We start from the raw sequence: 13,713 nt of genomic DNA on the forward strand, positions 1-13,713 counted from the left end.
TGTCTATCTGCCTGCCTGCCTGTCTTCCTACCTACCTATCTGCCTACCTGCCTACCTACCTACATACCAATCTGCCTACCTACCTACCTATCTGCCCACTTGCCTTTTTGCCTACCTACCTGCCTTGTCTGCTCTTAGCACAACAGCCAGTATAATTGTGTTGGACCAGATCAGGCCTCTCCTCCAAACCCTTCAGTGGGTTCCTATCTCACTCAAAGTAAAAGCTGAAGTCCTTATAAGGCCTCCAAGGCCCCAGTGGCTCTCTCTCCTTCACTTCCTGCTTTCCCACCCTTCAGCTCTGAGCCACCCTGGCCTCATTGGCCTTGAGTACCCCATGCCTGCTCCCACGTCAGGGCCTTGGCACTTGCTATTTTCTTAGCCTGGAATGCTGTTTCCCCAGAGACCTTCCTGGCTTTCTCTCTCACTTCTTTCAAGTCTTTACTCAAATAAAATATTTGGTAAATATAAATCAGGTAAATATAAATTTGGTAAATATAAATATAAATTAGACCTTTATACAAGGTCTCGCTCTGTCACCCAGGCTGAAGTACTGTGTGATCCCGGCTCCCTGCAGCCTCAAACTCCTGGACTCAAGCGATCCTCCCACCTCAGCCTCCTGAGGAGCTGGAACTACAGGTCCACACCTCCCAAAGTGTGGGGATTACAGGTGTAATTGATAAATATTTGATAACTTACTTAGGTAAAGTAGCCAGAGAAGACCTCGCCAAAGTGATACTAGGTGACAGTATAACACCTTAGTGATATCACCTTAGTGAGGCCTACTTTGTTTAAAATTGTAGCTGCTCTTCCCCACCCCACATCACTTCCCTTCTACATTTTTCTCCTTTGCATTGACCACTACCTAACATACTCTGTGTTTCACTTATGTATATTGTTTATTTTCTTTCTCTGCTATTAGAATGTAAGCTCCATGAGGGTAGGGACTGATGTCTGTCCTCAATGCCATACCCTCAGTGTCTAGAATTGTGCCTAGTGCAGAGGAGCCACTTGACAGAGCAGGAGCACCGTCGTCTTGGACAAACACCACCATTTTAAGTTCCAGCTCCCTTTCAAACCTCATGCATCTTAAGGAAATCACTTCTCTTCTAACGACAAGCAGCCAGAAAGAGCAGACAGTAAACACAGATAAGACAGCTCAGGCACAGAAGGAGGGAGAAAGTCTCAGGTAACCACCCAACTTCACACTCACACAATGAGCCCCAGTAAAACAGCGGGCCCTAATAAGCGCATTCCTTTCCCTCTAGGTGCACTAAGATAAGGAAGCTAAAAGCAGACTCGGGGTGGTGGGATGCCTGCAGCTGCAGGAAGATGTGTGGGAACAGACACACAACTCTCCCTCTCAGGTAAGCAAGACAAAGAGACACAGAAACATTCTGAGCCTGTGATAAGCTCTCCCACCCTGAACTCTTAAATACTCATAGTCTGTAAGAGAAAAGGCTCCTGACCTAAGTTGACCAGAAGCTTCTCTCGGGTTTATACTCCAAAATAAGCCCATGTTTGACTGTTAAGCCACTTCTCATGTTTCTTTCTTCTTTCTTCAACTCTTACACCACTCAGATATGTTTTGAAAGAACAAATCCAGGAACACCATTTTGCTGCCTCAGTTTCCTGACTTCAAAGGCCCTGAGAGGCTGCCATAAGTGGGGTGACATAGCTAGTGGCAGAAGTGTGCCTGAAACCGAGACAGGTCAGTGAGGCCAGTTGAAAGATTCTAGCCCCAATGACCACTGATGCTGAGTTTAATGTAGATTTAAGGCAGATGACATTCAGGGTTAGTATGCTTGCAGACTTCTGTGTGAGGTAGGTTTTTTTTTTTTTTTAGATAGCATCTCACTCTATCGCCCAGGTTGGAGTGCTGGAGTATAGTGGCACAATCATAGCTCACTGTAACCTTGAAACTCCTCAGCTCAAGCCATCCTCTCACAGCAGCCTCCTAAGTAGCTAGGACTAGAGGTGCATACCAGCACACCCAGCTAATTTTTAAAAATTTCTTAGAGACAAGATCTTACTATGTTGCCCAGGGTGGACTTGAACTCCTGACCTCAAGCAATGTTCCTGCCTCAGCCTCCCAAAGTACTGGGATTATAAGTGTGAGCCACTGCACCTGGCCCCAGTGAAATAGTACTTTTTATTATACCCACATATAAGACTAATTTGAGACATTGGCAAACAGTATCTCCCTGCTAATAGTTGTACAGACTTTGATCATAGTACCTCTAGTACCTCACCCATTATCTTCCTAGAATGGAAAGGCTCAAATCAAGTGTATTAGGCCATTCTTTCATTGCTATAAAGAAATAACTGAGACTGGGTAATTTATTTTTATTTTTTTGAGATGGAGTCTTGCTCTGTCACCCAGGCTGGAGTGCAGTGGTGTGATCTTGGCTCACTGCAACCTCCACCTCCCGAGTTCAAGCGATTCTCCTGCCTCAGCCTCCCAAGTAGCTGGGACTACAGGCATGCACGACCACGCCTGTCTAATTTTTGTATTTTTAGTAGACACAGGGTTTTACCATGTTGGCCATGCTGGTCTCGAATGCCTGACCTCAAGTGATCCACCCGCCTTGGCCTCCCAAAGTGCTAGGATTACAGGTGTGAGCCACCGTGCTCAGTGAGACTGTGTAATTTATAACGAAAAGCGGTTTAATTGGCTCATGATTCTGCAGGCTGCACAAGCAGGGGTCAACATTGCTTAGCTTCTGGGGAGGCCTCAGGGAGCTTTTACTCATGGCAGAAGGAGAAGCAGGAGCAGGCATATCACATGACAAAAGCAAGAGCAAGAGAGAGAGAGTGGTGGGGAGGTGCCACATACTTTTACATGACTACATCTTGCAAGAATTCACTCACTGTTTTGAGGACAGCACCAAGAGGATGGTGCTCAACCATTCATGAGAACTCCATCCCCATGATCCAGTCACCTCCCATCAGGCCCCACCTCCAACACTGAGGATTCTTTTTTTTTTTTTTTTTTTTTTTGAGACAGATCTCACTCTGCGCCCAGGCTGGAATGTAGTGGCGCGATCTCAGCTCACTGCAACCTCTGCCTCCTGGGTTCAAGCGATTCTGCTGCCTTAGCCTCCGGTGTAGCTGGGATTAAGGCACGTGCACCACCACACCCAGCTAATTTTTGTATTGTTAGTAGAGATGAGGTTTCACCATGTTGGCCAGGCTGGTCTCGAACTCCTGACCTCAAGTGATCTGCTTGCCTTGGCCTCCCAAAGTGCCGGGATTATAGGAATGAGCCACCGTGCCTGGCCTAAGGATTACATTTTGACATGAGATTTGAAACAAATATCTAAACTGTATCATCAGGCGTAAAGAGAAGCAACCTTACATTTGTCCTTAGTTCTCTCTTTTTTATTTTTTGTCACCCAGGCTGGAGTCTTGAACTCCTGACCTCAGGCAATCCACCCACCTCGGCATCCCAAAGTGCTGGGATTACAAGTGTGAGCCACTGCACCCAGTCTCTTTTGTCCTTTAACTTCCATGGCCAGCTAAAAACTTTATCTGCATTTTAATTAAGTTAAAAATTAATCAGAAAAAAGAAATTAATCAGAAAATTAATCAGAAAAAAAGAAACTGTAGCATAGCCCTTTCTATGCTACAGCTCAAGGCAGCTGTTCTAGGTTGATGGACAGCTCTCTTCCATGCAGTGATTCAGGGAACTAGGGTGTCTATATTTTATACCTCTGACATCCCCTTGGCTTCATCCCACTTGTAGAAGAAGAAACAGCATGGAAGAGGAAATTTGCGTAGAATCCCAGCCTAGGAATGGATCACATTTCTGTTCATGTTCTATTTGAGAGGATTTGATCATATAGCTGTGCCTGTTGCAAAGGAGGCTGGGAAATGTAGTGTAGCACTCTGCCTGGCTACAACTCTATTACTGTGTAAAGAGAGAGATTTTGTTTTTTTGTTGTTTGGCTTTTGTTTTGAGACAGGGTCTTGCTCTGTTGCCTAGGTTGGAGTGCAGTGGTGCAAACATGGCTCACTGCAGCCTCAACTTCCCATGTAGCTGGGATCACAGGAACACATTACCATGCCTGGCTAATTTTTGGATTTTTTGTAGAGATGGGGTCTCACTTTGTTGCCCAGGCTGGTCTTGAACTCCTGGGCTCAAGTGATCGTCCCACCTTGGGCTCCCAAAGTGCTGGGATTACAGGCGTGAGCCATCGCACGCAGCCAGAGACAGCAGATTTGGGTGAATAGCTAGAGGCCCTTGGATGCGAACAGACCAGCATGCTTGAGAAACTAAGGTTGGTGGGGCTGGCACACACCAGTGGAGAGTTAGGAGATGAGTCACGGAGGGAGGCTGGATCAGATCAGCCTTGGAAGCCAGAGAAAAGAGTATGGACTGTATTCTAAATGCTATGACAGTAGGCGGAGGCTGCAGTCAGCTGAGAACACGCCACTGTACTCCAGCCTGGGTGACAGAGCGAAACTCTGTCTCAAAAAACAACAGGCTGGGCGCGGTGGCTCACGCCTGTAATCCCAGCACTTTAGGAGGCCGAGGCAGGTGGATCATGAGGTCAAGAGCTCGAGACCAGCCTGGCCAAGATGGTGAAACCCCATCTCTACTAAAAATACAAAAATTAGCCAGGTGCAGTGGCACGAACCTGTAATACCAGCTACTTGGGAGACTGAGGCAGGAGAATCGCTTGAACCCGAGGGGAGTGGAGGTTGCAGTGAGCCGAGATCGAGCCACTGCACTCCAGCCTGGGTGACAGAGTAAAACTCCGTCTCAAAAAACAACAACAACAACAAAAAATAAGAATAGAATCATTTTTCCTGGGTCACTGATTTGGAAATTAAGGCAAAGGGACTTGCCTGAGGCCCTAGCATGAGTCAGTTGAGGCTTTTGATTCTTGTTGCCTTTTGACTCAGAGTCCCATGCACTTCTCATGTGATCAGAAAAGTATTGTGCAATAAATGAATGAGTTTCAATTTCCGGCTTAAGTGACTCCCAATAACAAGATAAATAAGTATCTTGTGTTTTTCAGTCGCCTTTTTTTTTTTTTTTGGTTTGCTTTTTGGGGTTTTTTAAGAGATGGAGGCTCGCTCTGTCACCCAGGCTGGAGTGCAGCCACGTGAGCTCAAGAGATCCTCCCTCTTCAGCCTCCGAAGCAGCTGAGGCTATAGATGCGTACCACCATGCCCAGCTCGCCCTGTGTTTGACACGCAGAATGGATTCCATATTTGAACTCTGGACAAGGAGCAATTAGCTGCATATGAATGCACATTTGGCCTCTCTTTCCTGCAAGAAGTCTTGTTAGATAACAATGTCTGTTCTACCAGCTCACATACCTATGCAAACCTTAGGAATCTGGTAGACGGTGAGACCTTACATTCCTCTGAATGTTGTAAAATGCATGCAGATGAAAACAATATGGCAGAAATGCCACCACCTTCTTACGTCACAGACCAAGTGGACACCCCAGGCATACAGCCAAGGAATAAAAATACCCACTGAGTGCACCATGTGCCCAAGCCATGATCAGCCATTCCTAGGGAGGAGGTGCCCAGCAGAACACAGTGCTCAGCAGAACATGGCCTGCTATTGAGCAGCAGAGAAGAATCCCAAAGCTTGTTGGGTCAACTTTGGGGGACTGCATTTTCATGAACCAGAGCTGCGTCCAGCAGGTTGGGGCCTGTACGCACCCTAGCCAGGATAGAGTGGGAAGGAAGTGCGTGATTAGACTAGTCATTCACTCCAGCTAACTCTGACTCCACAAACACCTTTGGTAAGTAGGAGGCTATTTCTACTCATAGATACCTGGCTATTTATTTCCTCATTCAAAGTAATGTGTCCTCTGTCCTCAACCTTTTCTCTACCTATCCAGTGACTGGAGTCTCAACCCTCATCTGTTCTTATTCTGCTCTCTGAAGCAGAGAGGTAGGTAACAACTCCAAAGAGGCTGTTATCTCTTACTTTCCTGAACTCAGTACAAACAAGAAAACGCCCTGGGCTGGACATGATAGCTCATGTCCGTAATCCCAGCCCTTTGGGAGGCTGAGGTAAGAGGATGGCCTGAGCTCAGGAGTTCAAGACCAGCCTGGGTAACAGAGCGAGGCCTTGTCTCTATAAAAAATAAAATTCGCTGGGCGTGGTGGCACACACCTGTAGTCTCAGCTACCGGGGAGGCTGACGTGGGAGGATCCGCCAGAGAGTTCAAGCTACAGTGAGCTATGATCACACCCACCACTGCACTCCAGCCTGGGTGACAGAGTGAGACCCTGTCTTTAAAAAATAATTTAAGGCCAAGGCGGGCAGATCACCTGAGGTCAGGAGTTCAAGACCAGCCTGGCCAACATGGCAAAACCCCATCTCTACTAAAAATACAAAAAATTGGCCGGGCGTGGTGGCGGGTGCCTGTAATCTCAGCTACTGGGGAGGCTGAGATAGGAGAATCCCTTGAACCTGGGAGGAGGAAGTTGCAGTGAGCCGAAATTGTGCCACCGCACTCCGCCCTGGGCGACAGAACGAGACTCCGCCTCAAAAAAAAAAAAAAAAAATTAGCTGGGCGTGGTGGCACGTGCGCCTGTAGTCCCAGCTACTCAGGAGGCTGAGGCAGGAGAATCGCTTAAAGCCGGGAAGCGGAGGTTGCAGTGAGCAGAGATCGCACCACTGCATTCCAGCTTGGGGAACAGAGCAAGGCTCTGTCTCAACAAAACAAAACAAAACAAAACAAAAAAAAGCAAAGTACCACTATTTTGGGTCTCTCCTTGGGAAACTAAGGGGCTGGGGAGCGACCTTTGGAGGCTTGTGGGGTCCCTCTGAGATAAGCAATTAATCAGTATTTCAGATGCTAAGGGGACTTCAGGGATGGGGTGGCCTGAGCAGAGAAGAGGGAAGACCAGGGAACCAGAGTTGAGAATTGGGATGTCTGAGAATAAAAAGGAGGGACTAATCGATGTGTCAGGATATATTTATTTGGGAACCTAAAGAGGGAAGAGAGCCAGGTAGGAGACTGAGACCTCTAAGTGCAGGGGCTTTATGAGATGGTGGATTTGAGGAGGGTGTGTGGGAACAGAGTTGTTATGGTGGGTTTCAGGGGCTGAGGGAGTTGAGGCCCTCGGGATAGGTGGGGCTGAAGAAGAGGGATAAGGATAAGGAGTGGGAACGGGGCGTTGGGGCTGAAGTGAGGAGGGTGTGTTTTGGGGGTGGGGAGGAGCACCAGGGACCTCAAATGTAGGACTGGGCCTTGAGGGTGAGGCACTGAGGAGGGGAGAGGCTGGGTAGGGCCAGGGGGGCCAGGGAGGGTCTAGGGCTGGTGGCTGGAGTCTAGGCTGACCCGGTGGGGGTGCTGGGTCCTCCAGGCTGCCAAAGCCAGGGGGCCTGGGTCTGCGCATTGAGGGGATGGCTGGGCTAAGGAAGGGGAGGAAGATAAGTGGGGCTTGTGGGCTGAGAGGGTCTCGGGGTCCCTGGCCAGAGTTAGTGGGGTGCACTGGGGTCTCAAAGGAGGGGTCTGTGGACTAAAGAGGGCCGGCGGGAGGGGGCCCAGGGTCTGCGGGGGTCTCTGGCCTGTGGGGTCGGAGTCTCCAGAGTCCTTGGGGCCTGTGGGAGTCTCTGAGGTTCTGAGGGCGGATCCTGTGGGCTGAGGAAGGCTGTGGGAAGGGTCTGGGGGTCTCTGAGGAGGGCCGGTGCCTCGGGGTCTGTGGGGGTCTCTGAGGAGGGCTGGGGGCCCAGGATCTGTGGGGGTCCCCAGCAGGTGGGGTTGGGGTCTCTGGAGTCTGAGGGTGTCTCTGAGGTCCCAGGGGGGGTTCTATGGCCTGAGGAGGGCTGAGGGGGAGGGTCTCGGGGTCTCTGAGGAGGACCGGTATACCGGGCAGACGGGGTCGGGGTCTCCGGAGTCCCTGGGGTCTGAGGGTGTTTCTGGGGTCCCGGGGAGAGTCTGTGGCTTGAGGAGGGCTGGGGGCGGGTCTCGGGGTCTCTGGGGAGGGCCGCGGCCAAAGGTCTGTGCGGGTCTCCGGGTCCCCGGAGTCTCCAGGCGCAGGCGGGCCCTGGCGCCGCCCCGCCTGACATCAGTTCCTGCCGCCGCCGCCGCCGCCGCCGCGGCGCACAGCCCGCGGCCTCCTTGCCCGCCGGCCGCGCTCCGGAGCCGCCGGGCCGCGGTGGAGCGAGGGCCCGGGCGAGGCGAGGGCCGGGCGGCGGGCGCCGGGCCCCGCGGCCGGCACGACGGAGCACCCGTACGGCCGGCGGCAGCGGTTGGCGGCGGCCCCCGGCCCCCGGCGCGGGAAGCGGCGGCGGGGCGGCGGCGGCGGCGGCGGCGGCGACGGTGGCAGCGCCATGGAGCCGGGGGAGGTGAAGGACCGGATCCTGGAGAACATCTCGCTGTCGGTGAAGAAGGTGAGCGCGGCCTCCCTCCCAGCCGTGGCCCCTTCCTCGCCGCGCCCCCCACGCCCTCCGGTGGCGCTTGCCCGGGCCGGCGACCCTCCTGCCGCCGGGACTCGGGCCCCCCGCCCTTCCCCTCCGCGACCCGGGGTGCGACGAGCGGCCGGGAGCCCCGGGCCGGTAGAGGGGAAGCGGCGCCGCTCACGTGAGCGCCGCGGCCTCGGAGCTATTTTTAAAGAACAAAGTTGAGGTCAGCATCCTCGGAGCTTCCCCAAACCTGGCCCTGGGCCCTGCCCTCCCGGAGAGAGGTCAGCGACCCTCCGGTCCCCCACTGGGGCAGCGGCGCCCCCGGGAGCTCCTGAAGGAGCCCCATGCAGCCTCCTGCGGAATCCGCTGCATCCCCGGGTCCCCCCGCCAGGCTGGCGTTGCCCAGGGTCTGGCAGTCAGGGTGGAGGCCAGTGATAAGCAACTTCATTTTCCCCGGGCCTGGGTCCCGGCGACATTGCCTCTGCTCCTGGGAAGTCCCCTGAATAATCTTGCTCAAGGATGGTAGCTTTGAAGAGGTTCACTAGGGGCTTTGATTATAAGAACCTGAAGTACGTGGGGATTGCATTTTAGATGCTGATCCGGGGAACCGGGTGACACCACAGACACCTTGCTGTGGGGCTTGCCGCAGTAAACATCACTGTCCCAATTCCAGGTAGAAATGAGTACATACCTGTCAAGGGCATGTATTTGTGATGAAGTTGGCATGTCCGCAAAAGGGTCCCGTGCTAGAAGGTAAAATCCATATTCTGACATTTTTGGGCTGGATGTAAAAATAAAATAATAATAATAATTTTAAAAGAATCCATATTCACTGAAAACCTAAATGGCCAAATCAGAATGGATTTCTCTCTCTCTCCCCCTTTCCCTCTCTGTGTGTGTAATTTGAATTCCTGGCTCACCAGATAGTCTCAGAAACTGAAAAAAAAAAAAAAGAAAAAGAAAAAGAAAATGGCTTGGGCGAGGGACTCAGCAGCTTATTTTACTTGAAGAAGCAAAATGAATAGAATTAATTAGATCAACCATCATATTTAAATGATTGTCTGTTTTCCCACTTAGATTCCTCAAAAGCAACACAGGCAAGCTATTTTACCTTTCATAAAGATAAATGTGACTTAAAAAGAAAATAGATTCTTGAATTGCCCTTACTGAAAACGTTCCTCTAAAAGCACAACTAAAGTAACATTGCAGAGATCCAACCAGAGTTTTACGTAGTTTTACTGAGCTTTGCTACGTAAAAGCTCGGTATGGTTTTTGCTTACTCAAGGAGGGCAGGATGAGCAAATACTTTGTTGAGAAGCAGTATATCTTTCCTAATGCAAGAGAAAGGAACGCAGGTGACCTTTCTAATCTAATCAGGGCTGATTGTGGCTTCAGGTAGGCCCGGCATTTGTCTTTGGATTTCAAACAAATGAATGGAGAAAGTCCGTGATGGAGAGGCGGTAGACATGGGGCACCCTGTCACATATATAAGCATGAGTCTTTTGAAGGCAGAGATTCACTCTGTAAATCAGGCTGTCACTTATGAGAGTTAGGTGTGTTTATTAAGATGCATATAATTGTAGGTGTTTGGACAAGGATACTTTATTGAGCTGGAATGCACCCCAGAAAATGTCACACACTAGAAACTGCAAACCTGGGTGTATCACAACCAAAGCCATGGCTAGCATCATCCTTAGGAGCATGGGTTCTGGAGTCCAGATGCCTGATTGAACCCCCACCCTGCCAAATTAATAACCCTGTAACTTTGGTCAGGCTTGTTAACCTCTCCATGCCCCAGTTTCTTCATCTATAAAGCAGGTATAAAATTAGGGTTGTTGTGAAGTGTTTTTTGTTGTTGTTTGTTTTTGAGACAGAGTCTTGCTCAGTTGCCTGGGCTAGAAGGCAGTGGCGTGATCTCAGCTCACTGCAACCTCCACCTCCCAGGTTCAAGCCATTCTCCTGCCTTGGCCTCCCGAGTAGCTGGGATTACAGGCGTGCACCACCACATCCAGCTAATATATATATATATATATATATATATATTTTTTTTTTTTTTTTTTTTGAGACGGAGTTTTGCTCTGTCGCCCAGGCTGGAATGCAGTGGCCCGATCTCGGCTCACTGCAAGCTCAGCCTCACGGGTTCACACCATTCTCCTGCCTCAGCCTCCTGAGTGGCTGGGACTACAGGCACCCACCACCACGCCCGGCTAATTTTTTGTATTTTTAGTAGAGACGGGGTTTCACCATGTTAACCAGGATGGTCTCAATCTCCTGACCTCGTGATCCGCCCTCTTTGGCCTCCCAAAGTGCTGGGATTATAGGCATGAGCCACCGCGCCCGGCGTCTAATTTTTGTATTTTTAGTGGAGATGGGGTTTCACTGTGTTGACCAGGCTGGTCTTGAACTCCTGACCTCAAGTGATCTGCCTGCCTTGGCCTCCCAAAGTGCTGGGATTACAGGCGTGGTGAAGTTTTAATAAACATATGTAGAGTGTTTACCAATGGATCCTGACCCAGTCTTAACTGGTAGATTTTTTCTTTGTGGAAGAGCCCATTCCTTAAGTTTACAAGGCATGAAGATGGCTCAAGGTCGTTCTACAACACCATTTGTTCTTGGTAGCCACTTCCTCTGTGTGTTTGTTTGAGACAACTGCGATATGATTCTTGCATCATAAATTACATTTGGTTTTCTGAATCAGAGTGTCTGCTCTACTACAAACCTGTTAGTTTGGCTACAGCAGTAGACATTGAGGACAGCAGTCTTGGGGTCGGATTTGTCCTTGAATGCCAGTCTCACCTAAATGTGTTATATAGCACCTTGAGAGTTGCTTTGCCTTTTTTCTTGCATCCTACCACCAGTAAATAGTCTTACTGGTCATTTTATAAGGACTTTACATGAAGAAAATGAGATGGGTATTTCTGCAAGGAAAGATCCATTGTATATTTCTATATTTGCAAAGAGTGTTTTAGAACTTTTTATGAAAATGAAGCATGTCTACAGAAAAGTGCACAGGTCCTGAGCGCCTGTAATCCCAGCACTTCGGGAGGCCAAGGCAGGCAGATCAGTTGAGGTCAGGAGTTCAAGACCAGCCTGGCCAACATGGTGAAAGCCCATCTCCACTAAAAATACAAAAATTAGATGCCAGGTGCGGTGGCTCACGCCTGTAATCCCAGCACTTTGGGAGGCCGAGGAGGGCGGATCACGAGGTCAGGAGATTGAGACCATCCTGGTTAACATGGTGAAACCCCGTCTCTACTAAAAATACAAAAAATTAGCTGGGCGTGGTGGTGGGCGCCTGTAGTCCCAGCTACTCGGGAGGCTGAGGCAGGAGAATGGTGTGACCCGTGAGGCTGAGCTTGCAGTGAGCCGAGATCGGGCCACTGCATTCCATTAAGCGAACAGTTTAATGAGTTCTCACAAAGTGAAAACACCCGCATATCCAGCACCCTGACCAAGAAACAGAACATGATCATTATCCCAGAAGGCCCCCTCTTTCCCGCTCCCAGAAACTACACCCTCAAAGCAACCACTATCCCCAAGGAGTATTGTTGAGTTCAGCTATTTTCACACTTAGATTTTGTGATGGTGAATACCCATTATAACACCAGACAGGTGAAATAGCTGTTAATCCATCTGAATCCAAAGCAACCTGTGTTCTGATATGGACACAGAATTCCTGAGGGTTAGAGAGAACTGGAGAGTTTAATAATTAACATGATTAAATGAAAACGGTAACAGTAGGCCGGGCATGGTGGCTCACGCCTGTAATCCCAGCACTTTGGGAGGCCAAGGTGGATGGATAACTTGAGGCCAGAAGTTCGAGACCAGCCTGGCCAACATGGTGAAACCCCATCTCTACCAAAAATACAGAAATTAGCTGGGTGTGGTGGCGCATGCCTGTAGTCCCAGCTACTTGGGAGGCTGAGGCAGAGAAGCACTTCATCTTGGGAGGTGGAGGTTGCGGTGAACTGAGATTGTGCCACTGCACTCCACCGTGGGTGACAGAGGGAGACTCTGTCTCAAAAAAAAAAAAAAAAAAAGGAAATGATAACAATAGGAAGCAAATTCAATTCCATATTCAATTCTCACAAGGGAGTTAGTAGCAGAAACATCCCAGATGCTGCCAATAAAGCCTGTGGTTGCCGATTTGTTAAAGAGAAATGTCCAAGTCAACGACAGCTTTGGCATTTTTGAATCAGCATGTGGTTCTACTAAATAACATCTTCTCCAGGGGAGGGAAGGCAGGCAGTGATTTTCCCAAATTCTGTTTTTGAGGAGCAGGTGTGTCTGCTGCATATGCCTGCAGAATGAGCAAAGACTATATGCCATAAGAAGCAACCTCCTGGCCAGGTGCGGTGGCTCACGCCTGTAATCCCAGCACTTTGGGAGGCTGAGGTGGGCGGATCACCTGAGGTCAGGAGTTCGAGACTAGCCTGACCAACATGGAGAAACCCCATCTCTATTAAAAATACAAAATTAGCTACATGGTGGCGCATACCTGTAATCCCAGCTAGTCAGGAGGCTGAGGGAGGAGAATCACTTAAACCCGGGAGGCAGAGGTTGCGGTGAGCTGAGATCGTGCCATTGCATTCCAGCCTGGGCAACAAGAGCGAAACCCCATCTCAAAAAAAAAAAAGAAATACTGGTAGAGTTCAGAGAAAGAGAAGAAGCAGGCATTCAAGATAGAAGAAACAGCCTAGGCATCCCCAAGGAAGTGGGGCCCTCCAGATGGTCTTCCGAGGACAGGCATGACCTGTCTTAAGACGGACCTGTCTTAAGATTGCCAAGGGTTCTGCAAGATGCGGCTAGAAAGTGCTTTCTGTGGAAGCCATGTAGCCTAGCGGACACAAACGCAGGCTTCAGAGGTATGCAGACTTGGGCCTGGGTTTGTAACTGACCATCTCAATCCTGGCAGATGACTGGACCACTGTTCGCATCAGCAGTGAGAACCTACTACTAATGCTATAATGATAATCATATGAGAGAACACACTTACAGCACTTAGCACAATACCTTGCTTACAGTGAGGCCTAAATAAAAGCCACCATTACTACTTGCAAGCATCTCTGTGGACTCTGCAGTTCACCCTTGTGCAGTCTTCAGTGAGTGGTGGTGTTTTTTGTTTTTTGTTTTTTTGAGACGGAATTTCGCTCTTGTTGCCCAGGCTGGAGTGCAATGGCACGATCTCAGCTCACTGCAACCTCTGCCTCCCAAGTTCAAGTGATTCTCGAGCCTCAGCCTCCCGAGTAGCTAGGATTATAGGCATGAGCCACTACACTCGGCTAATTTTGTATTTTTAGTAGAGACGGGATTTCGCCATGTTGGCCAGGCTG

General features: G+C 49.8%; 1 protein-coding gene across 3 annotated transcripts in view; it reads left to right on the top strand.

Moving 5' to 3' along the window:
* Positions 1 to 8,083: 8,083 nt before the first annotated feature.
* The window catches only part of PLEKHM2 (pleckstrin homology and RUN domain containing M2), a 51,217-nt gene continuing 45,587 nt past the window's right edge, over positions 8,084 to 13,713 (top strand). Inside the window, exon 1 of one of the 3 annotated variants that reach the window (XM_030805878.1) lies at positions 8,084 to 8,368. In XM_030805878.1, coding sequence (XP_030661738.1) covers positions 8,309 to 8,368 — 60 coding nt within the window. In that variant the 5' untranslated portion in view covers positions 8,084 to 8,308. The remainder of the gene's footprint in view (positions 8,369 to 13,713) is intronic. The other 2 variants (XR_004028503.1, XM_030805877.1) reach the window with 2 other exon arrangements.

The sequence above is a fragment of the Nomascus leucogenys genome, chromosome 24 (assembly GCF_006542625.1).
Source record: "Nomascus leucogenys isolate Asia chromosome 24, Asia_NLE_v1, whole genome shotgun sequence".
Classification (NCBI taxonomy): Eukaryota; Metazoa; Chordata; class Mammalia; order Primates; family Hylobatidae; genus Nomascus; species Nomascus leucogenys.